The sequence below is a fragment of the Gossypium hirsutum genome, chromosome A08, assembly GCF_007990345.1.
Source record: "Gossypium hirsutum isolate 1008001.06 chromosome A08, Gossypium_hirsutum_v2.1, whole genome shotgun sequence".
NCBI classification, from domain to species: domain Eukaryota; kingdom Viridiplantae; phylum Streptophyta; class Magnoliopsida; order Malvales; family Malvaceae; genus Gossypium; species Gossypium hirsutum.
Window position 1 is genome coordinate 1,053,992 of NC_053431.1, and position 25,727 is coordinate 1,079,718.

Sequence of the window (25,727 nt, forward strand, 5' to 3'; positions counted from 1 at the left end):
ATATTGTTGGAAGAGATATTTACGAACTCTTAACATAAAAAAACGGACATTAAAATAACTCGATATAGATAAAACAGACATGAAAAATATTGACAAAAATTATTTTGATTATTTTTTGGTAAATTATATTTAAAGTTGTTGAACTATTAGTAAGTTTATACTTTGGTTATTTGATTATTTAACTATTTAAAAGCTTTCGTTTAAGTCACTAAGTTGTTAAAATCTTTACTGTATGATTTTCTTTGTTCACACCGACTGCAGTAACCGAAAACTTTCCTCCCCTTTTCTTCTATTGTTCTTTTTTTTTTCATCAAACAGCTTTTAATATTATGAATCTGTAAACTGAAATCTAAATAACTTTCTTCTCGTATCTCTAACTATCAAATCAACTTGGATATGAGATATGATTTTTTACTCATAAATGGGTATTATTTCACTGTACTGATTGTTGAATCATTGTTTGAAACTTGTCGGTCGAACTTAAAAAATAAAAAGACTTAACAGTCCAGTGATTTAAACAAAAAATTCAAATAGTTCAATGATTATTTTATAACCTTTTAAAGTTGAAGTAACTAAAACACAAATTTAATAAAATTTGTAACATTGAGTGTTATTATTCTTTATATGTAATCGTAGGATAGATAATTATTATAGTATTAATTATTTGGATCGTTTTAATAGATACATGGATAGTTGAGTTTTTTAATGTTACAATCGAGCTTGACATATTGTCGAATATCTTTAATTGATATTTTTTAAAATTTAAAAAATTAAGATAAATGACAAATTTCTACTATCTTATAGTTAAAACAACTACAACTTGAAATATTGTAATAACTGAACTGATGATCAAATTAAAAAAAATCATTGTTCTCGATTTAATCATATAAAATAAAAAAATTGAATAAATTTTAAATTTTCATTAGAAAAAAAAAGAAAACAAGAATATGTTGATAAACATAAATAAAAATAATATAAACATTGTAATTTATTTTAAAATTATAACAAGAAAATTAAATATTTACGAACGACTTTTTATCCCGTTCAATTATATTTTACATTATTTCGATTTTTTTTAAATTTATCCGACCATCGATTCTTAATTCAACATATTAAATTTTAATAATATTTATTTTGTATACATTTTAAATTAATCTATTTAATCTTTTTTGTGCTATTATTGACAATTAATGTTTGAAATTTGTTGCCTGGTGGCCTTCGTATGGTCATTTTCTTTATTGATTTAAGGTTGGAACACGTGCATGTGTTGTTATATTTATGTGGTCTATTTTTGTCTCTTTTTTAAAACATTTAACACGTGGCATTTTATAATCATTGTGTACTATCTTTAAAACATTTAACACGTGGCATTTTATAATCATTGTGTACTATCTCCTTAAAATTTGCTATAAGCTTTTATACTTTACAGAATTTTGAAATGTAGTCCGCGTATTTTTATTTTCAAATTTTTTTTTTACTTTTTAAATTTTAAAATTTAAAATTCAAGTGTAATTATTAATATTATTAATTTTTTTTATTAATTATCTTTTTTCTTTTAAGGCTACCAAATGAGTATTTCGTATTAGGGTTAAATAGTGGTTTGCCCCCTGAATTATATCTCATTCATCAATATAGTACCTGTGATTTTTTTGTTCTCAACTTGGTAACTAGGGTTTTATTTTGTCAATCACTTTACTCTATATCGAAAAGTGACATGATAATGTTGAATAAATCAACGATGGACACGTGGCATAATATATATATTAAAAATGATTTTTCATTTTTTTCTTTATTTACTTTTTTATTTCCATTTTGTATTTTTTAACAAATATTGTGTCACGTGTCAGTCGTTGATTGGTTTAACATTTCCGTATATCAAATTGAGAACAAAAAAATCACAAATACCATATTGAGGAATGAGGTATAGTTTAGAGGGCAAATCACTATTTAACCCTTTTTACTATTTCAAAATGTCACACAAACAAATTTAACAGTATTAAGAATTGAATCTAAATTTTGCCATTTGAAAGGTAAAAGAACTAAATTTCTAAAAATAAAAGTATAGGGACTAAAATCTAAATTTTTTAAAAGCACAAGGACTTATGAAATATTTGAACTTTTTATTAAGCGTAAATTGCACTAGTAGTCACCCAACAATTGATAAATTTTTTTTTTGGTCATCCAGTTATAAAAAAGTTACAAACTTGTCACCTAACTATTCAATTTTATCTTTTTTGGTCATTGATCGTTAAATGGCTAATAGAAAGATGACATGATAGCTTTTAAATTTAGCATAATAACATTTTTAACCCTGAACATTTATATATTGTGTCATTTAGTCATGATTTTAAAAAATTAACCCTTTACATTTATGCATTATGTAATTTGGTCTTTTTTGCAATTTTTTTTGTGACTTTTTTATTTAAAAAGCTAAAAAAAACTAAATTTGATCGAAAATATACAAAAAATAGAAACACTAAAATATCCAATATAATATTTTTCATTTTTTCTCATTCTTTTAAAATTAACCCCAATTTCATAAAAGAATCCTTAAAAAAAGACTAAATTACACAATGTGTAAACGTTGAGGGTTAAATTTACACAATGTGTAAACGTTGAGGGTTAAATTTTTAAAAAATCAAGACTAAATTAACACAATTTATAATATTAATGGTTAAAATTACTTCAATTATTGCTCAACATCATTGCTAATTTTTCATACTAGCTTCACCTTCGATGACACTCAAAACTATGGGTTCGCAAAATATTATTCTTATTGTCATCCTTCAAACACAATGGGTACAGATACTTCATTTCACTCGTTTTCATTATGTAAGTGCTCGTGTCGAATCAGTTTCAATTCAACTCGTTTTAAAAATTATGAACCGGCAAATAAACTTTAAAAAACTAAATCGGGAACATTAGGGATTAAAGTGGCAAAAATAAACTTTAAGAACTAACGTGGGAAAAGTGTATACTTTGAGGACTAAAGTGTGCATTAAAGCCTATTTACAAACTATCAATGTCCAAATCAAGGACCGAAATAAGAAAAAGGTATACTTCAAGGACTAAAGTGTGCATTAAAGCCTATTTACAAACTATTATTGCCCAAATCAACGTCAAACCGTTGACTAATTATCTAAGAGAAAAAAAATCCTGATCGTCCAAGATATTACTATTTTACCCTCCACATTTCACTCTTCTCCCCCACCTCTCTCTCTCTCGCAGAAATTAAAGAAAGAAAAATTTTCACACACACACAAAAGAAAAAAAGAAAAGAAAAGAAAAGAAATCACATTATTCTCCCAAAACCATGGCAAGAGGTTCCTCTCACTCGCAAAACACCGCTTCCTCCACCACCACCCGTCCCGGCGTCATGGCTCCTCGAGGTTCCGCTGCAGCGACGGCCGGAATGCGTCGTCGCAGGGTTACCGGAGGCGCTGCTGCCACCTCCGCATTGACCACCGTCGGCTCCGGAACGAGCAACATGCTCCGGTTCTACACAGACTATGCTCCGGGCTTGAAGATCTCCCCTACCGTTGTTCTTGTCATGAGTTTTTGCTTCATTGCCTTCGTCGTTGCTCTCCACGCTTTTGGCAAGATCTATCGCGCCAAAGCTGGAGCCGGAGCTGGACCGTGAATCATGACCAGAACCCGGTCTCGTTTTTTTTTCGGATCTATGAGGTGTTCTTGAATCGGTAACTGAATAATAATCGATTTGGTTTTAACTTTTTGATACTGTAAATGATGGATGGGTGGCAAGCTTGAAATTAACCAATGGTGTTTGATCCAGTTAGTTTTCAAAATTTTCGTTAGTGTTCTTACCTTCTTTTATTTTCCCGAGAAAGTGAATTTATTTTCTTTCATTTTGTACACATTTTTTTTATCAGATTGCAGAAATGGGATTTGCTTAACCCTTTTACTAGCTTTAATTTAGATTTAATCGAAAAAAAATGAAGTAAGAATTTTTTTTAAGTAAAATTAAATTATATATTTATAATTTTTAAAAGATTAAATTAATTTTTTTATTATTTTAAAAGTAAAAGTATAATTTTATAATTATTAATTTAAAATTTTATAAATTATAAAAATATGTTTTATTTTAAGAGAGCCGAGTGTTTGTCAGCTCTCTTTAAATTGGTCCCGATTTTGGGTTAAGGTTTATTTTCTTGCAATATTTTGTACAAGTAACAATTTTCTGAATTTTGCATTTAAATTTTAATGATTTAAAGATTTTTTTATTATTTGGAAACTGAGTTTTTTAATTAAATATTTTACTAAATGTGTTGGATTTTTTCATTAAAAATTTCATCCAATTCTAAAGATTACATGATTAATAAAATAACAATCACGTCTGTCTGGTTCTGATGTATAATAATTAATTTTTAACAATAAAAATAAATAAAAATTTTAACAATAATGGACTAATGTATTCTTTTATCTAACATATAAAAATTAATTTACACATTTTTTAATAAAAGAATCAAAAATATAATTCGACTCTCAATACAAAAATCTCTATAATGCTTTTATTTGCTAACATTTTTTTTAATTACTTAAAGAGTTTTTATTTTTGTTTTCGATTTTTGTAAATTTGCAGCTTGTTTGGTTTGGTGTATTGGCATAGCCAATACACCCCTAATCGGTGGGCCCCACCTAATCCGGGTGTAACACGTCGTTTGGTTTGATGTATTGATAATACGCACCTAATCCATTACCTTCTTAATCGGTGAAAACCACCGATTTCTATTCCCCCCTCTTTGCCCAGATTAGCTACCGATTGAACATCACCTCCCTGATTTGCCCTCCCCCATCCCCTTGTTTCTCTTCTGTTCCTTCATCCGATTTCCTTCCTTATTTTTTTGCTTTTGTTTTCTGCCGATTTCCTCCCAGTCCATTACGCCTCTTTGCTGCCGATTTGTTCCCTCCGTTTCCTTTCTTTTCTTTTTCGCTCTGCCACTCTTTCGATTGCCTTCTCAACCAGTCGACCTTCTTTACTGACCCTTGTTTCGATTCCGAATCCAAGTCCGACCACTCTTCTCCACCCGCGACGCGAGCCTTTCGAGAACGGCCTCCTACCAATCCAGAAGCTCATATTCACTGACCCACTCCAGGCCCTAACCTCTCTGAAGCAAAAGCTCGTATCTTCCTCCACTCAACGAGTCGACTCGGCGGCCCTCGCTGACGCCCTCGAGATCTCTTTGGACCATGCACGTCTCGTCCTCGACACTCTCGCCTCGGTGCTTCACTCCGAATCCGACCTTCTCGTCACCTCGCGCTTCGACGATGTTGATTCCGTTGGTGCTGATTTGCTTGATCTGATCCTGTTTTTGTACATTCAATCGTATAAAAGGCTTTTGCCGCGCTCGCATAAGGATGCAGCTGCGGTTGCTGATGTTTGGCCTTCCACCTCATTCATTGCTGCATTTTGATGGCTTTGAAGTTGGTCTTCATTATGAGTTGTTTGTAATATTTGTTGTCTTTTTCTTTTTAATTCTATATCCAATGCATTGCTGCATTTAAGTAAGAAATTTTGATGGGTGCTGCTAGCAAATGTAATGAAATTAATTGAGAGCCAATGTCTTAAATTGCTTGGTTTGATTGTTCATGTTTTATTGCTTCCATCTGCCTGCTGTTTTAGGATTGCTGTAAAATACGATTAATGCAGCTGGCACTCTATGACTTGCGATGATAAATTTTATGGTTTCATTTGAATTTAGTACCTAAGGCAGTAGGATTTGCTATAATTTTTGTTTGTCCCATTTTCTATCCAGCTAAGTATCTCATTATGTCTTATCAGAAAAAAAGAGCATCTCATTAATACGGATTTCACCTTGTCTGCAAAATTTTGCAGTAATTATATATCTATTCGCTGTTCGAAGTTATAGCTGTAGGCTATAGTCTTTACTTTGTAGCAATTTATGTTCTAGTCTTTGAAGGCATATCCTGGTTTGTGTTATGATATAGCTTGGCAAGTGGCAGAACAGCATTTTTATTTGTTATGAAACAATGCAATCATTATTGTGCTCTTTTTTTCTCTTTATGCATTAGTTGCCTTGCTTTAGGGTTGGTTTGCAACCTAAAATTGGTTTGTTTTGGTGCTAAACCTGATTTTATGTTGCAAGAGGAAGTTGGGAGCCTTATTCGCATGGCCAAAATAAGAATGTAGGCAGTTTCAACCAAAACAGGACAAAAGACCTTGCCAGCTTTTAAGCAATCAATCACAGATTTGAGCTGAATTTTTCCTTGTAACATTTCGGAATATAAATTTGGTGCTTTTTTTATTCTTTACGTTCCTATTCTCTGTTCCTTTCTTAACATGTATGGCTTTGTGCCCCATTTTCTATTATGTTCTGATTGGTTGTATTCTTTATTTTACTTCCTCCTTGTTATCAGCCTCTCTGCTGTAACTCTATTACTATGTATTCTTGATAAGTCTTTCTTGTATTTACATATCTTACTCTATTTCCATTTTTTTACTTGTTATTAGCTTTTATTTTGTCTTGGTTTATTCACATAAGTACTGTTTCTTCAGGTTATATCTATGGAAGGGTTTGAGCACCTTGGGTTTCTGATTCAATTTGAAGATAAGGGATCTGATGGAGTTTTCTTAAGCCGAGCAGCTCCCATTTTTGCTAATTCAGATCCAGACTTGTAGAATAATAGTCTCTCTTCATCCCTGCTGAATTTCATTGCTATTTGAACTAAAGGGAATTTGCACAAAATAAAATATGGCCATGCAGATGCATGCAATCACTTTCTATTGCTAAGATTGTTAGATCAATAAAAGATATTTTCTTGCCTTGCCTGGTATAAGCTCATTTGATCTTTGTATGAAGTCATTAAATGTTGATGCTGGTTCCAGTTTTGGTTTTCCCTTTGGTATTCTTGTTTTCAGTTATTTTTCTCTTACGGGAACACTCTTTTTTGCTCCACCCACTGCCTGTCTTTCCAGATTTTATAGTAATTTCTTGATAGATAATCAACCTGATGTTTGGACCCCTAAAATATCAATCCATTTCCTGTTCCAGTAATTATAATTTTGATTCATGGATGAATATTATATGATTTTTTAATTGTAGGCAGTACGAGTCGAGCACTGTGAAAGAGTTCATGTGATTATAGCTGCAAAACGGGTCTGCATTGCCAATTGTCGTGAGTGTGTATTCTTTTTGGGAGTGAATCAGCGTCCCCTTATTGTTGGCGATAACCACAAGCTACAGGTGAGTAAACAACAATCCCCTTTTGCTGGTTATGTGATCACGCTTGTGTTTTGAGAAGAGATTAAAGAACTTATTTCTAAGTAAATGCTGACTAGTCTTAGTTTTGGAAAATAGATAAATTTACAGGGGAAAGAATTCCAATTAGTTAATATTAGCTTCTGTGTTCTTTTCCCCATAGAATTGGCTGTCTCACTCTCTTTGCCACTCCTGGGGACCTTTGATCCTTTCAACTTCAGACAAGTCAGCCAAACTCAGCACCCTAACTGGTGGTTGGTGCTGTTTGGCCCTGAAGTGCGCACCACCCTTTTTGTTTTCCTCTAACTTCTCCATGGTCTGTCATATTTATGGTTCATTGCGGTTTTTATAATGAAGATGGTGGTTTTAAAATATCTGATGAAGACAAAGTTATATGCAAAGTTGCAAAGTTGCGGTTTCTATTTGTGCGTTTGGTGGTGGAGATGATCTTTATCAACCTATAGGAATGTCAGAGGCATCACTTAAAAAGGTGAGATTGTAAATGATGCTGAAGACTTACTTTCGGGATTAGATGTTCAAGATTTTGAATCTTTGCTTAACTTGTACTCTTTGTTGATGTAGGTTTGCTATGTTCAAGATTTTCTGCTTCTACAGAATGGAAGAATCGATTATGGTGAATTTGTTGCCATGGTACTAATTTTCAGTTTGTTGGCAGATTGTACAGCAGATCCAGAATATGATGACTCATGAGAAAAGCGATCGGGAAACGGTTTTGGTTCGTCGCATGCTCCAGGACGGGTTACTTGATGTTGTTTGTTTGAAGCATTAGAGAGATGCCGTTGGTTTATGGAATGCCATAGGTTTTGTAAAACTTTGAGGAGTGTGGAAGTGTTAAAGTTATTCAAAATTAACAAGCTCACTATAAAGCAGCAAATTTATATTAGATTCCCATAATATACTTGCTGCATAAATGCCTTTGATTTCCATAAGTTCATATTTAAAGTTGGAATTTATAAATGTTTCAATGAGTATATGCTGCCACAGTTTATAGGATCTTAGAGAAATGTAATTTTCACTAACACAAATTACTCTTCTTTGCGGCTTAATTTGACTTTTAACACTAAGTAAGCTGCCAGTAAATTTATTTCTTTTTACAAAATATTTAGAAAAAAATATTAAATTATATTTAATAATAATTATTTTAAATTATATTTTATAGTATTATATATTATGATTTTAGTAAATTCATATAAGAATATTGAATATTAAGAATTTTATTAAATCATATATTTTAATTAAAATATATTTAATAATAATTATTTCAAATTATATTTTATAGTATCATATATTATAATTTTAGTAAATTCATATAAGAATATTGATTATTAAGAATTTTATTAAATCATATATCTTAATTAAAATATATTTAATAATAATTATTTCAAATTATATTTTATAGTATCATATATTATAATTTTAGTAAATTCATATAAGAATATTGATTATTAAGAATTTTATTAAATTATATATTTTAATTAAAATATATTTAATAATAATTATGTTAATTTATATTTTACAGTATCATATATTATGATTTGAGTAAATTAATATAATAATATTAATTATTAAGAATTTTATTAAATTATATAGTTTAATTAAAATATATTTAATAATAATTATGTTAATTTATATTTTACAGTATCATATATTATGATTTCAGTAAATTAATATAAGAATATTAATTATTAAGAATTTTATTAAATTATATATTTTAATTAAATATATTTAATAATAATTATGTTAATTTATATTTTACAGTATCATATATTATGATTTCAGTAAATTAATATAAGAATATTAATTATTAAGAATTTTATTAAATTATATATTTTAATTAAAATATATTTAATAATAATTATGTTTAAATATGATTAAATTATTTATTATTGATAATAAAATCTTGTTATAATTTAAATAACAATAACAATAATCATTTACCAAAACAAATTTATGCTAATGGTATTCTAGTCATTTAAGTTTTTTCTATTATGCTATTACACCTCTATTCCATTCAACCAAACACAAGATTACTATTACGCCTCTATTCCATTACATTCAACCAAACAGTGGATTAGCTATTACACCTCTAATCCAATACACCTCTAATCCCAATACACCTCTAATCCAATACGCCTCTAATCCAATACAGCGAACCAAACGTGCCCTTGAAGTTTGAGTTCTTGAATTATTATTTTGTTATTTTAATAAACTCTTGTAAGTCATAGTTAAAAAATGATGTTCACTCATAGAACCCATCATGGTTTTTGCTTTCGGTACGCCTTTATTTGGGTAGTTCCCTTTAGATGAAATGTATGCGTGTGTGGTATAAGTATATCTTCACGTGTGTATTAGCCTTCTACTTATATAGTACAAAAAACAAGAGAATAACTTTTATGATATTTTTTTAGATTCTCCTGTATTCAGTCATTATATCAAATTTCAATTAAATTCGAAGTCAAAGAATAATGCCCTCTCAAATTCATTTTCTCTACTCACAATAATTCGATTCCTTATTATTTAAGAGCCATTAAATTCTTTACCCCCAATCCAACAAGTAAATTATTGAACTAATTCCAGGCTTAAAATTTTTAAATATTGTAAAAAGTGACCTAAATTTTTAATTATTTTGGGTCAACTATAAAAATAATCATTAAAACATGTTTATAATTTTGTTTTGGTCACTGAACTATTAATTTTTTCAACTTATTCATTCAACTTTTTAAAATCAAACATTTTAGTCACTCTTCTATTAATTCCCATTAGACGAGTGACAAAAAGCCAATGTGGATATTTTTTATTGACCTAATGTTAAATTTAATAGTAAATTATAAAAATAGTCACTTTTGTTTACCTCAGATTACACTTTAGTTACTTATATTTGAAATGTTATATTTTAGTCATTTACGTTAGCGTTTGTAACATTTTAGTCACAGAGCAGTTAATTGTCGTAAACGATGTAACAGTAAGCTGACTTGGCAAGTTAAATCATCATTTCAAACAAAAATTTTAGGTTAAATTATACAACTGGTCATCATATTTTTTCGTTTTGAACAATTTAATTTTTTTCTTTTATGTTATTTTAACTTTTTTTTTCTTTTTTCTTTTTCATTATCTGTTTTCCTCCATTCTCTATCGCTTTTAACGTAATTTTTCTATATTTTTCATTTGTTAAAATTAGTCCCTATACTTTTTTTGAATAATTTAATTTTTCCTTTTTATTTTTTTTATTTTTTTTCTTCTTTCTCTTTAGTTTTAACAAATGGTAAACATAGAAAAACTACATTAAAGGAGATGGAGAATGGAGGAAAACATAGGAAGAACAATAAGAGAATGAAAAATAAGTTAAAATGACATAAAAGATAAAAATTAAATTACTCAAAACGAAAAAATATGAGGACCAATTGTATAATTTGACCTAAAATTTTTATTTGAAATGATGATTTAATCACGTCAGCTTACCGTTACACTGTTAAACGACAATTAATGGCTTAGTGACTAAAATGTTATAACATATTAACATAAGTGACTAAAACGTAACATTTCAAATATAAATGATTAAAATATAACTCGAAGTAAATAAAAGTGACTATTTTAATAAATTATACTAAATTTAACCATGGTTACACATTTTGTATTCTAATTCTAAAAAAAATTTAAAAGGAAAATATTTAAAAAATAATCATTTTATTGGGTCAGCTGCGAATCTTTTACATATACACAAAACTTGATCTCAACCGACCCCCACACCCACCCACCAGTTACCGATCATTATCAGTGCCTTTACTTCGATTATTTGCAATCTCTTCCCCCAAATCCCTCTTCTCTAAAATCCACTCTCAAAATCCATAAAAAAAAACCCCTAAAAAGGGTGTTTGATTTTTTTCCCGATTTTCTCCGATTCGATTTTGGAAAAAAAAAACAACCGGAATCGCCGCTTCGATTTCAAAATTCTTGTTGAATTCGGGTTTTCAAGAAAAAAAAAATCCTCGAAATAATTTTACACAGGCCGTTCGATTTTGATTCTCTATTTCTAACCCTTTTTCGTTACCGCTGCGGAGGTTTCTTCTTCGTAGTTGTTCATCTTCTTCACAGAAGAAATCAAATTCAAATGAGGCATTTTTAGTATTTTTTTTTGATCGGGGAGGGAAAAAAGTCAACGTGAAAAAAAAGTGGAGGGTTTTTAGAGCGATGTTGGGTGAGATTCGCTGTGGGTTTAATGTTGAAAGTTGTTTCTTCCATTTAGCTGAATGGCATCCTTTGCAATATCATAGTTGATTAGGGCTTCAGGCCTTTAAAAAAAATCAGGTAATTTGAATTTAGTATTGGATTTTAATTATGTTAGGGTTTCGTTTGATTGTTTGGTTTATTGCTTTTTTTCTTTCTTTCTAATTTTACTGTTTCGAATTGTGCGAGTCAATTTATATTTTAATGAGTATTGGAATTATAGTAGCCGTTTACTTTTTATTTTCTTTTTGATTTGATGCTGGAGCTTTCTAATTATTTTAGGTTTATTGTTAAATGTTCGAATGTCTTATCGTCTGTTAGGGTTATTGGTTATGTTTAGGGTTTAAATCTAGGGTTAGTAATAGAACTTTATTTGCTAGAAAGCGTATAACTTTACCTGCAAGAAAAGCCTAGTATAAATAAGTTGTAAGTTTTACGGTCAACTTGTATATTCAATCTAAACCACACTGATTTTTGGTAGATATTAGTAGTGAAAGAAGGGAGAATGAGCTAGAATGTAGGGGAGAGAACTAGAGGGAGGAAGGAGAAGGGAGGAGCGAGTGAAGAGCAGAGACAGGGATATGGATGGTGAAAGGAGAAGGGAGAAGGTGCATGATAGGAGTTGGGATATGGAAGCAGATAGAGATAGGAAGAGGGAGAAGGAAAGAGATTGGAGCAGGGGTAACGACAGAGAAAGAGATGGGAAAAAAGGTAAAAGGAACTAAAGAATGGAACCGAAAGCAGGAGAGGGAAAGGAGAAGTGACAGGAGTAGGGATAAGATGGGAATATTGAAGTTGAAAATGATGGCTATGGTGATTAAGATAGGTATAAGAAACATACACAATCTAAATGGTGATGGCTATGGTTGATGGGTAATTTCATATGTGTTTCTGTCAGCTCTAATGCATGATTTTTAATACTTTTGAATGATTAAATGAAAAAAAAGAAACTAGCTTTTTGAATAGAAACGTGCATAAATTTTGTTTTTGAATGAACAATTATGTCTGTGTGTTTCAATTTAGTCATTTACTAATTTGTAATAAAATATTATATCTCTTTATGTAGTATATAGATGTATTTGAGATTTCCTTAATCTTAACCAGAAAATTCCATGGGTAGTTTTGTGATAGCTATAGGTGGTCTATTGACCTAATCTTATGCTCACTTTTTCAGGTTTTAAGATTTGTTGTTCGTTGCTCTGAGGCTTGAGAGCTGCAATACTACCTTCAATGTTTTGAGTGTTTAAATGTTTAGTAAGAGTGTTTCATTTGCTAGAGCAATGGGGTGTTGTGGTTGCTTCGGCTTCACTGCAAGGCCCAAACAAACGTCCAGGCCCAATTGTAGATCTAACTTTAAAATTTCCCGGGAGTTTTTGTTAGAAGAAGAAATAGAAGAAGATGATGATGATGATGATTGTTCATATTACAGTGAGGTTACTAACACTGTTCATAGAGATGAAGTGGAGTCTATAGGTCGTGCCAAGCGTTCTGAAGAAATTTTGAGGTTCAAACTTGACAATGGCTTGATTTGCAGGCAATTTCCTGTCAAGGAAACCAACAGGATTGTCCGGTCAGAGGTAAGCTTAGAAATGAATTATTATACCTCCATTTGTAGTGAACTATTATGACATATGATGGCTTTCTTCTTTATTTGGCCACAATATTTTATCTCTAATATGGGTGCTGCATAATCATTACTATCTGTATCGATTTTACAAATTGTAATTATGCATAAGTTAGATGACTTGTCACTTTATGCCAACATTAGTGTTGTCTTGTCGATGTACTTTAGCATGTGAGATAACTTGTGTGCTTTGTATTCTGGAATTACACCAGTAATCTTCATTTCATTTTGTTTTTAATTCTTGTACTAATTTAGTTTTGATTCTTGACTTCGTTATCAGGATGAAAATGGGAATAAGATGATTAATGAGTATGTGAGGGAATACAAGATTGGTTCTGGTAGCTATGGAAAAGTGGTGAGGAGATTATTGAAAGACAGTGGTATATAATTTGCTTAAAGGATTTGAAATTTACCTGTTTTGATTGCTTTTTTGGTAGGTTCTGTATCGAAACAGCATAGATGGGGGACACTATGCTATTAAGGTTAGTAGTTTGTTTCAATACGAAGTGTTCCCCTTGAGGGTAAAAATAGAAGTAACAAATCAGAATGAGTGTTTTATGGCTTTTCTATGCTGAATTTACTTGGTTACTTTCAGGCTTTATTTGGAGCCACATTTATTGTTTATTAACAAAATTGAAGCATTTAATATTAATTGTTAAAATTTTATGCCAAATTATGATTCTACCTTTCAATCATGAGTAATTTTTATATTTAAATTATAGGCTTTTCATAAGTCTCATTTGTCAAAGCTGCGAGTTGCTCTTACAGAGACGGCACTGACTGATGTTCTTCGTGAGGTATTGACTTGATTTATATATTTCTGATGTAATCACTCATATGTTGGATCAGATTGCTTTCTCTTCTCTCATTTAAAGGCTATTATCCATTTTTATTTTTACTTCAAAAAAATTGGAAGTAACTCAGGTCTCTAACTCTAACTCTAACTCCTTTCTTTTTTCTTCTTTAAATGAAAAGTCATTAATGGAGAAAATGACTCAGCTCATTGTTGGTTTAACATGTTATCGGTATTTTTTTCCATCCATGAGGAGGTGGGGAAACAACAGAGAATTTGTAACACTATTTGTTTAATTTCCTTGACAAAACAGAGATGTTGGAAGAATTTTAAGGATTCTACTTTTTTTGTGGAGAGAGCTACCTGAACTTCTACCTTTTATTTTGGATGAGTGCCCATGTTTATCTGATCCATTTACCTTGCAGATTCTAATTATGAAAGTGTTGGAACATCCCAATATAGTCAATCTCATTGAGGTGATTGATGACCCTAGCATGGATCAATTCTACATGGGTATTTATATTTCCTTTTTTTCCCTTAGTGATGTGCTTAAATGAGTTACTGTCATTATTGACTGCCTGTACCTTTCTCTTTGTTCAGTTCTTGAGTATGTGGAAAGCAAATGGGTTTGTGATGGTTCTGGTCCTCCTGGAGGCATTGGTGAAGATACTGCTAAGAAGTATGTGCGAGATATAGTATCTGGACTTATGTACCTCCATGATCATGTATGATTTAAAAACCAACTTTTGTGAATGGTTTCATTTTTTCTTGCATTCATTTTTTAATAAATCTTTTGTGAATGGTTGTGTGATAGGCCCCAACTAATTTCTTTATTAGATAGATATGATAAAGAAGAAAGTGTGCTGTTTTTTTTTTACCTATGATATATATATATCCATACTTGTTCAATACCTTGTGTTTTGATACCTTATGTTTTGATGTTCTGATGATGAAGGCTTTTATCTTAGAATTCTACTTATTTACCCTTGGTACTGTGATGAAAGTTTGCACATGCTCCCATGAATTTTACATTGTATGTGGAACATCTTGTTCACGGTGACGGACGATAAAATCATTTGTTGTTAACTTGCTAGTTTGCTGTGCTTACTTGTGTTGTTTCTTCTAAATACAGAACATTGTGCATGGAGATATAAAACCTGATAATTTGTTGATTACTAGCACGGGTACGGTGAAGATAGGGGATTTCAGTGTCAGCCAGGTTTTTGAGGTAATGGTTTTACTTCAGCTGTAAATTCCCTCAAATTTCACTTGAATGAGAGTGTTAAAGTGTAAACGGTCTCCTGTTTGAACCTCTTCTTTCATCTTTTCCTGTTTATTATTGCAATTATAATCATGTGAACCGCAAATTTTGTTAATAGTCTGTTCTTCTAAGATATGAGCCAAGTGCGGAAGGGTAGTGTGCATGTATACCGGGTAGATTGCGTGCAATTGTTTTGGTTAGTTTAAAGTTTAGTGCACTGTAAGTTTGTATGGCTTAGACTTGAAGGCTTTGCTTGGCTGAGCAGAAAGAAAATTGAAAAGATGGAAATGTAAGAGTAGAAAAATAGAAAGCAGTTTATCTTTTCTTTCCTTTGGTGTGCTTTTGGTAGGAAAGATGGAAAAATCGAAAGAAAAGTAAAATTTCTTTCCTTCCAGTCCTTGGTAAAGTTGAAAATTGAGATAAAAGAAAATAAAATAAAATATGGTTTTTTAATTTTCTCTTCTCTTATCATTTCAATTTGGAATGATTTGATTTTATCCATTAGGATGGAAAATGAACATATTTCCTATTTTCTTTCCTTTTTCTTATTTTCTGTTCTCCTTTTCTGGTTTCTATTTTTCCGTCCAACCAAGTACACCTGAAAAGATTTGCTTGAAGTTTTCTAGTAGAACTTTGTCCTTGTTTGTTCTCATTTTTCATGCCTCTCATTATTATTGCATCTTTGTCACCGTCGAACTTTTAAATCATGTTTAGTTCTCTGTGGAATTAAGTTGTGTATTTACTGTTTCAGCAGTTTTTTTTAATTTCTGTAGAATGACAATGATGAGCTTCGCCGTTCTCCCGGGACTCCTGTGTTTACCGCACCTGAGTGTTGTCTAGGTCAGTTTTCCCTCTGTTAGCTGAAACTTCACTCTAGGATTTCATGGAGATAGAGAATATTGTTTATGTTTGTTTTTACGAAGCCCAAGATCAACCAACAGGTTCAGTATATCACGGAAAAGCTGCTGACACGTGGGCTGTAGGAGTTACCTTGTACTGTATGGTACTTGGAAAATATCCATTTCTCGGTGAGACACTACAGGATACATATGAAAAGGTATCAAAGGCTTGCATAAACTCTCTCGCTTCATCTTTCTATCTCTCCCACGGCCAACAAATACATTATTCATTTTCTTCTTGCAGATTGTTAATAGCCCTTTAATCCTGCCGAACGACTTGAACCTAGAGTTGAGGAGCTTACTAGAAGGACTTCTTTGCAAAGGTTAGCGAAATATTTCTTTATGATTTCGAGGCTACCATCTATTTCTCACTGGGCTTTACTGTTCTTGGTGATCATGAGAATGTTAAAACCATTTTTTTTTCAGACCCAAAAGAGAGAATGACTTTGAATGATGTAGCCAAGCATCCTTGGGTTATCGGAAAATATGGACCGATACCCCAGTATATGTGTTGGTGTAAGCGCAACAATACTGACGATGGGCGGAATCCAATACGAGGAATGATGATACTCAATGGTAACTAACTCATCTTCTGCTTTTGAGAATTTGCTGTACAGTAAACCAAAAAGAAAAAGAAAACTCGGGCCTCCATTTTCGCCCGGTTACTCCCTTTTTAATGCATGCGCCGGAGAACCAAAGACCGATATGAAACAGTAGTGTTTGTTTCAGGTTTTATGATAAGATATATAGTAGGGAAATATTTGTGCAAAAAGTGATTTTGTGAGATTTGTTATCATAGCTTTGGTTTGTTTTTTTAAGATTCCGAGCTTTGGCTTGTTAAGGTTTGTATGAGTGTTTTCTCTCAAATATATTGTACATTAAACCAAATAATTTACTTGACAAGCAAGTGCTTATATTTTTGTGAGAGTGGGTGTTTTCCAACAAATTATTTATTGGAGTTGATTGTAAATGTCCTTAAATTATGGGTTAAATTTTAAATATATTTTAATTTTAATATACATATACTAACAAGTGTCGAATGTGCTGGTAAAGTATATTATACTCTGGGTTGAATTTGAATACGACAGAAGGGGACAATGGAAATTTGACTTCTATCATTATGAAAATGTATTATTTCTTGCTTATTAATGATTGAAAAAAATGTATATTTATATTTTGTACTTATCATCATCGTTATGGTTGTTAAAATTGGACTATGAAAATTATTTTAAATCGGTCAAAGTTTATAAAAAAAAAAAACCTGATTAGAATAGGGAAAGGAATGATATTTTTATATTTTGTTTTTTATTTTTAACTAAAAAAATTGATTTATTTTATTTGTTTTTGGTTCATTGTAATATTTGATTTTCAAAAATATAGTTTTAATTTTTTTCTTTAATATTTAACTTTTTAATTATCATCAATTTGAGGCTAAGAAAATGTCAGAAATGCTCACTAATCTCTTTTAAGATTTATTTATTAAAAAGAAAACCTTATTATTTATGAGTTAATTTTTATTTTTTATCTTTGATTTTTTAAAATTAACAAAATTTAACAATTATTAAATTAAATTATAAATTATGCATAGCATATTTTTTATTGATATATATAAATAAACTTATTTTAAGCTTAAGGTATAATTAAAATTATAAAAAAAATGTATTATCTAATTAAAAGATTCAACAATTTATGAGAAATTTAGTAATCTTATAAGGAATTCGATAATTATTTAAGAAATTCAATTTTCTTTTACCTTACCATAGAAGTGTATATGTATCGAGTAAGGTCTAGGCATGATATTAATATATTTTATGTTTATTTAAGTTTGACTGATCCAAAATATCGACTTAAAATTTTGTTTAAATATATCTCTATTTTTTAAAGTTATATCTATATTATTTTTAATTTAATAATTTTTTATAGAGCTGTTATTTGATACGTAAGAGTTTTTTAGACTTTGTATGCAGGTTGAGAATGTAACAAATGTCATGTTTATTAATATAATTTTTTTTACTACACCCTGTAATATACTTGTCAAAGCCCTAACCCACTCCTCGAGTCTAAAAAATTTTATTAACAATATATCAAATAATTTTCTTTTTATATATGGTTATTTTAACATTTTATTTAAAATTTACATTATAATAGTATTATAAATTTAAAATTTATATGTTATAAATTATATAATATATAAAAATAACATAATATAAAATATTATAAATTTAAAAACTAAATCGAGCTTTGTTAAACTCAAACTTTAAATATACAAATCTTAGCCCAATTCATAATTTAAATAGCTCTATTTATTTTTACCCAACCCCATTTCGAATTTAATATTTCTACCCACTAAAGTGAGTAACAAAATCACATATATATATATAGGCACCCACAAAACCCTACTTCTCCCCCATTTACTCCACCTTTGAAAGAAGCTTCTAGTTTCTCTGTTAAAAGCAACAAAATCAAAACATGGCAAAGCGTTTAATCCCTTCATTCAATCGCGTTTTGGTCGAGAAAATAATTGCTCCTTCTAAAACCACTTCCGGAATCTTACTTCCCGAGAAAACCTCTAAGGTTAATAATCATCTTCCCATTTCATTGATTTTTTTGGGTTTTTTTTTATTTTTCATCTAATTTCGTTCAATATTTTTTCAGTTGAATTCTGGGAAAATCGTAGCAGTTGGACCTGGAGCACGAGACAAAGATGGGAAATTCATCCCACTTAATCTAAAAGAAGGAGACACTGTTCTTTTGCCTGAATATGGTGGCACTGAAATCAAGCTCGGTGAAAAAGAGTTAGTCTCTTTTTTTAAAAAAAAAATTGTTTTTGTATTTTCTCATCGTTCTTCAATGTTGAAGCTTTTACTTCAATTTTGATGCAAATTTGGCTCATTCATGCGTTAGATAAGTTAGGGTTGATTTTGAGCTAGACTCCTATGCATTTGTTAGACTCTGGGCTTTTAATTTTCAAACTTGTGAAGTTCTGGTTTGAGGATTGTATCATTTTGGGTCTCGGATCTCTTCGAGTTCTAGTTGGGGCTCAGTATTCAGTTTTGATATTGGATTGGTTCGATTGAGTTTGGGTTGAAATATGCAGATTTAAATTTTTGGGGTTATTTTGGTTTTTCAGTTCCTTTTGAGTTTATGTTTTCGGGTCTAACCATTTGGGGTTTAGTTCACTCTAGATTCGTATAATTTCAAGTTTGTTTTTGTATATTCTCATTGTTCTTCTGCAATGTTGAAGATTTTACTTAAATTTTGGTGCAAATTTGGCTCATTTATGCCTTAGACAAGTCCGTGTTGATTTCAAGCTCGATTTATATGCATGTGTTAGATCCCAGGCTTTCCATTTTCGGGTTTGGGTCATTCTGGTTTGAGGATTAGGTTTTTCGTGATAAGTAATTATAGGATTGTATCATATTAGGTTTTTGGTCATTTTAGCTTCGGGTTGTTTCGTGTTCTAGTCGGGTTTGGTTTAGGATTGGTTTGATTTAGTTCAGGTTGAAATATCGGGTTTTGAAGTTTTGGGTTATCTTGGTTTTCAATTCCTTTTGTTTGGATCACTGGGTTTGAAGTTCATGTTTTTCGGGTCGAATCATTTGAGGTTTAGGTCACTTAAGATTCATATCGACTTAGGTTTGCTTGATTCTAGTTTTGAGGATTTTTTTTTGGGTCCAGTCATTTTGGATTTATATATAAAAGAGTAATTTAAAGATCTAACTCGTGAGTGGTGTCAATTGAAAACTTAAAAAAAAATCATTTGCACTTCATCAATGGTTTAATCAACCATTCTGGTTTATATCATTTTGGGTTTAGGCCGGATTGAGTTCATGCCTATTTGGATTTGGCTTGCTAGGTTCAGGTTGTTAACGTTTTATAATCAAGTTGGATCAGATTTGATTCGAGTTGATCAAATAGGAATTTTGGGTTCTCTAATTTATGCCTCTGTCTTTGTTTACTTATGAGCTTAGAAAATGTTTTTCTTGATGATGTTTGAATTGGATTGGACCGGCAAGTCGAATCGGGAACCGGTTTGGAGAATGGCATTGAACCAGTTGGATTGGACTGGTTGAACTGACGATTGAACTGGATTTTTTAATAATATTTTAGTTGAATTGATCGGACTGACAACCGGTGGTCTGACCAGTTCGATCACTGGTTTGGTTATGAAAACATTGGTTTTTTTTTTTTTTTTGCCTTTGTTTAGTTCTATCAACATCTTTACTAGTTTATTTATTTAGAATGAACAGTCCATGGGGGTGAAAATGCAAGTTATCTAAGTTTTACATTTTTAGATATTTTACACAAATGGTCCTTTGCCTTTTGTAAGTTTTTTTAATTATAAGCTCATTGCTTCTTTGAACTTTGATTATTTTCAGGTATCACTTGTATAGAGATGATGATATATTGGGAACACTTCATGAATGATTTCAAACACTGCCAACTTTTGAAGAAATGAAACATTGATTCAAATGTGTTGTGTTAGGCTCTTCTAGAACAACAACTACAACAAATGGTTTGTCTTTTTGGACTTTGACCTTGTTTTTGTTTTTAAGACAATTATGGATAAGCCATGTTTTCAAGCATCCAATTTTTGATGGAACCATCAATAAAATGTTTCCTAGCATCTTCCCTCAACTATATATATATATGAACTTTCGCTAATGGCATGGTGGTTGGTGGTTAGGGATGTTATTCCATAGAACTTATTCTAGTTCAAGTTTTTATTTGAGTACTAACCATATATATATATATGAAGTTATTGTATTCAATTTTATTAATGAGAAAAATAAAACATTTTCCTTAATTTTATTTAGAGATAAATTTCAAGTTTTTGTAAATTTTGATCTATTATGCAATTTTATAATAAAATTTTGATTTGATTAATTTTTTTTATAAATTATTAACATAATTAGTGATATAGCATCATTTTATGTTTAAAAATTGCATATAAAAATAATTATGTTTCTTTAATATAAAAATAAATTGATGTATTTATTTTTTAACATGTATATGATTGAATTAAAATTAAAGTTTCATATATACATTTGAATCACAATTAAAGTTTCATATATAAAGTTTAATATTAAAATTTATGTATCAAATTGTACATTTGGTCAAAATTTATCCCTCTAAAAAATATTATTCTATGGAATTTTAACTAATTATTCAAAGATAAATGATTTATAATAAATATTACATAATTAAATATTTAATAGGTCAAAATGTATGAAATCAATATAATTTCCAAATTTATAAAAATAATGTTTTAAACTTAAATAATGTAATTAAATTTGAATATAATTGGTAATAATCCCAATTCTAAAAAGGTATATAAATAAAATCACTGCATAATCATATATGGCTTATGCTGTAAAACCAATATCATTATGGTGATTGCAGTAAAATACAGCGTTTTGATCTCAGTAAATGTGCCCTCTCAATGCTAAACCTGGCCTTTTGAGTTAAAAAAAAATTATACAACATAAAGAACTTACAACAAAACTTTTTCATCACAAATTCACCCCATTTTCTTTTTTACTGTTAAGCAAAGATCAACAGTTTGTGAAAATTACCAGCTTCATCTCTGTTTTTCACCTCTGGAGGATGTTTTTTTACACCACATTCCTGAAATGTATGTAAACACCAAAGAGTAACCATCATCGGCATTCGATTCATTCAATGTCTTCTTTTTTTTAAACTATGTTACCCCTACTATTCATTTTTGTCTAAAATGTCTCTGTTCGCCACATACTCAGACATGAGTATGAGGGATGATTATACCCGTGTTAGATATGTACGTGTATGTGCAAAGAGAAGAAGCATCTCCATACCCGTACATACACATACATATTTGAAACAGTTATTCTCTGTTTTTCCATTTATTTGGAGAATCATGCCCCACACTCATGTTCGAGCATGTGCTGAACATGAACTCAGGCATGAGTTTTAGGAGCATATCGTTACATTTATTTTGCGTTCATTTTGTCTAAAATGCTGCAAATGTCCAGCACATACTCAGACATGGGTAATGGAGGTATGATTCTCCAAACAAATGGAAAAAACCGAGCATATACATTCAAAAGGAAGGGATATTGAAGCAAGTGAATATCGAAGATACATGTGTAAGAAGCAAGAGAAGAAGCATGTCGGCACATTTATCGTTTATGTTGCCTTTACGTAGGCAATGGAAACTATTTGGCACTCCTCATGAATAAGTTGGGACTGAGCAAATGAAATGCTCAAGGGTTATAAAGACACTAGGGTTAAATTCGGAAATCGTTGAAATTTTGGGTGGAATGACCTACTAGAAACAACGTTTGTTAAGTTCACTGAAGCTTCAACCTATGTAAAAAACCAGCTAGATTCTTATTTCCCAGTTTCAAATAATTCAAATCTCACATGGGGTAGAATGGCTAAACCGTGCTCTTTACGTTGAATCTCCAAAAATATAACGTTCAACAAAAACAAGTTGAGGAGACTTTATTCGTTAGAGAGATAAGAATAACAGGATCTGTGATCTTGTACCAATCAAATATGGGTATAAACATTAGTTGACTTACAACACCATTCTGTATTCTAACAGGTAACAGTCTTCCTATGCTATTCGGAGCAATACATATGAAGAAGAGAACCTATGTTATCCCACTCTAAAACGGTACTATAATCGTTCAACCTCAACAAGCAAGAACTAAAAACAAGACCAACAAAAAAGAAACCGAGCTACCAGATTCCTTAAAACATTAGAAGGTACATAAGTACCTCAGCCACCAATGTGTATCATCGGTCTATTTGCTGTCTTTGCAATGTCAAACATCCCGGCGTGCGAAGCTTTCTTCCTCTTTACCTGAACCAAAGAAGGAATAACGTATACGTATATAGTACAAGCCAATAAAAGGAAATGAAAGAAGACTTGGATCGATTCTTCCGTAACTCGAAGCAACAATGAACAATCAACTAGCCATATCACTCATTTAAAAAGCAATAAAACTCCATCAAACCCTCTCCCTGATCTCGGAAAACGAGAGAGCATGATAGTCAAAATAATAGGCCTAAACAAAGTGTCATTAGGCAGAAAGCATACCGCTGTTCCAATTATTTCTCTAAGTTCCTCGTCACCAGCACCGGAACGAAGAGGATCTCTTAAGCTAACCTGAGAAGAATCATCACTAGTAAACATTGAAAGTGCAACTGCTATGCTAGTGCAATGAAGAACATATTGACATTGAACTTGAGATATGCAAAAGAATGACAACATATGCAGCAATAGCATAAGAACCGGAAAGAACCATCACCAGTAAACATCAAACCGCTATGCTAGTGCAATGAAGGACATATCACCATTAAAGTCGAGATATGCAAACAAATAACATCATATGCAGCAAATTGTGTAAGAACTGGAAAGAATCATCACTAATATACATCGAACGCTATGCTAGTGCAATGAAGAACATATCAACATTAAACTTGAGATATGCAAATGAATAATAAGTTAATAACAACATATGCACCAAATCGTATGAGAACCAGACTCACCTCAGAAGGACCAAAGAGACATACTTTTAAGTTGCCATCAGCCAAAAGTCTCAATCTATTACAACCAGCACAAAAATGTTTTGTCATCGAAGTAACGAAAGATACAGTACCCACATGGCCATCAATCTGGAAATTCTTTGCAGTCTCTGTCGGATGATCACACAACCTCTTTAAGGTCGGAAATTTCTTTGCCTATCAAGCAAGGTCAAACAAGAAACTGAGTTAAATTGTGAAAGTTTAGAAACAAAGCATAAAACAAGATCATTAGAACCGTACCTTACCACTGTATCCAACATCTCCGAATACGGAATGAGTTTCTTCACATTCCATACATTCCCATCAAAAGGCATGAACTCAATGAATCGAACATTAATTGGTTTATCAACAGTGAGATTGACAAAATCACAAATTTCATCATCATTGAATCCACGCATAACAACACAGTTAACCTAGAAAAAGCAAGGAAAAACAGACCCAAACACTTAAAAATCCAAAACAGAGCATTATATTGAAAACAGAGTTAAAAAACAGGGTATAAAATAGAACATACTTTTACAGGGTTGTATCCAACATCAATGGCCGCATTAATGGATTCAATAACCTTATGATGACCTTTACGCCTAGTCATAAACTCAAATTTCGAAGGAACAAGGGTATCTAAACTGATATTCAAATTAGTAATCCCACATTGTTTAAGCATTGGAAGCTTTTTAGCAAGGGTAATTCCATTTGTAGTGATAGCCAATGTTTTAAGCCCTTTCAAGCTCGATAAATCGGAACAAATATCGTGAATATCTTTCCGGACGGTGGGTTCACCGCCAGTGAGACGGATCTTATCGACACCGGAAGTAACAAAGAGGTTAGCTAAACGAAGGATCTCGTTGTGAGTGAGTAATTTTGGTGAAGGAGTAAGGTCTACCCCTTCTGCCGGCATACAGTATTGACACCGGAGATTACAACGTTCGGTTAAGGAGAGTCGCAGGTAAGTATGTTTCCGGCCGAACCCGTCGATTAACATATCGGAAATTTGATTCCCTTCTTCGTTATTAATTGGTTCTTTCGTAGGTTTAGAACCAAAATTCCTCTCCTTATCCACCTGATTTATAAAACAAAAAACAAAAAAAAAGCCCAGATCAATTCTCATAATCAAAGGTGATTTAGACGTTTATTTGTCAAATCACATAGTGATAAAAATTGGGTTTTCATTTTTGAAACAGAAAACAACAAAGAATTGACAAAAAGTGATAATAGAATACATACTAAAATACGTTTTTCTGGGAAAAAAATTGGAAGAACATTGAAGAAGAAGAAGAAGATACCGTGATTTAGACGTTTATTTGTCAAATCAAATAATGATAAAAATTAGGTTTTTCATTTTCGAACAGTAAACAACTATGAATTGACAAAAAATGATTATAAAATACATACTAAATACGTTTTTTTGGAATTTTTTTTTTGAAAGAATATTGAAGATTAAGAAGAAGAAGAAGAAGAAGAAGAAGAAGATACCATGAAGAAATTCAAGTTTCGAAAGGGAAAGGGCGTAGGCCAATTGGTGATTCTAGAGATGTAGCGTTTCATGGTAATGGCAAGGCAAATTGCAATTGAATTACTGAAACTTCATAAATGAGTAATCGGAACAAATATAAGCAGAGAGGCCAAACCAAGAGTCAGCAGCCACCAATGCAGCTCGTTGTTTATCCAATAGTAACGTATGCATTACATCGAACACTTCATCTGCAATTGAAAGATTCGTCTTAAATTGTTTCTTTCAATCGCGTACTTGAAAAGCTGTCACTGACATCTGTTGAAATAGCTATGAAATCGATTATATCATTAATTTTCGATTCTATTGATTTATATAATAATTTAATAATAAATAAATATAATTTTTAAGATTTAAAAAGTTTTTTAATTAATTCAATTAATGATTTTTTGTTCCGATAATTTTATCGGTGTCAAGTAAGATTTAATAGAGTCAGTTCAAATATTATCAAACTCGAGCTTAGTTTGAAATTTGGAACTTAATTTGAGCTCGATTAAACATTTATTTTTAAGCTTAAACTTGGGTTGAGATATAAATGAGCTACTCGAGCTTGAGCTCAATCAAGCTCGTTTACATATTTTTGTA

General features: G+C 31.1%; 4 protein-coding genes across 11 annotated transcripts; 3 read left to right on the forward strand and 1 right to left on the reverse strand.

The window, feature by feature from the left end:
- The first annotated feature begins 3,183 nt into the window (after positions 1-3,183).
- LOC107949064 (protein transport protein Sec61 subunit beta) lies at positions 3,184-8,153 on the forward strand. Of its 8 annotated transcripts, none has more exons than XM_016883778.2 (6): positions 3,184-3,698; positions 4,601-5,466; positions 6,536-6,665; positions 7,083-7,223; positions 7,402-7,728; positions 7,915-8,153. In XM_016883778.2, the coding sequence occupies exon 1, from the start codon at positions 3,314-3,316 to the stop codon at positions 3,638-3,640; it is 327 nt and encodes a 108-aa protein (XP_016739267.1). In that variant the 5' UTR covers positions 3,184-3,313; the 3' UTR covers positions 3,641-3,698; positions 4,601-5,466; positions 6,536-6,665; positions 7,083-7,223; positions 7,402-7,728; positions 7,915-8,153. The 8 variants fall into 8 exon arrangements, with proteins under 8 accessions (XP_016739267.1, XP_016739269.1, XP_040931444.1 ...); XM_016883780.2 differs by having other exon boundaries at positions 6,536-6,654; XM_041075510.1 differs by having other exon boundaries at positions 4,601-5,442.
- A 2,792-nt stretch (positions 8,154-10,945) lies between these two features.
- Positions 10,946-16,985, forward strand: LOC107949065 (serine/threonine-protein kinase GRIK1). Its single transcript, XM_016883781.2, has 12 exons — positions 10,946-11,564; positions 12,658-13,060; positions 13,388-13,462; positions 13,545-13,589; positions 13,830-13,904; positions 14,326-14,413; positions 14,501-14,625; positions 15,033-15,128; positions 15,935-16,001; positions 16,103-16,218; positions 16,305-16,383; positions 16,487-16,985. Exons 2-12 carry the CDS (start codon positions 12,731-12,733, stop codon positions 16,642-16,644), a joined length of 1,254 nt encoding a protein of 417 aa, XP_016739270.1. The 5' UTR covers positions 10,946-11,564; positions 12,658-12,730; the 3' UTR covers positions 16,645-16,985.
- Positions 16,986-18,435: 1,450 nt separating this feature from the next.
- LOC107949067 (10 kDa chaperonin, mitochondrial) lies at positions 18,436-20,698 on the forward strand. The gene is made up of 3 exons (XM_016883783.2): positions 18,436-18,634; positions 18,716-18,855; positions 20,440-20,698. Exons 1-3 carry the CDS (start codon positions 18,530-18,532, stop codon positions 20,486-20,488), a joined length of 294 nt encoding a protein of 97 aa, XP_016739272.1. The 5' UTR covers positions 18,436-18,529; the 3' UTR covers positions 20,489-20,698.
- A 673-nt stretch (positions 20,699-21,371) lies between these two features.
- Positions 21,372-25,426, reverse strand: LOC107949066 (GTP 3',8-cyclase, mitochondrial). Its single transcript, XM_016883782.2, has 7 exons — positions 25,106-25,426; positions 24,147-24,692; positions 23,878-24,045; positions 23,597-23,788; positions 23,145-23,213; positions 22,823-22,907; positions 21,372-21,688 (listed from the first exon to the last, which is right to left on the reverse strand). The coding sequence occupies exons 1-6, from the start codon at positions 25,175-25,177 to the stop codon at positions 22,824-22,826; spliced, it is 1,131 nt and encodes a 376-aa protein (XP_016739271.1). The 5' UTR covers positions 25,178-25,426; the 3' UTR covers positions 21,372-21,688; position 22,823.
- Between the last annotated feature and the right edge of the window lie 301 nt (positions 25,427-25,727).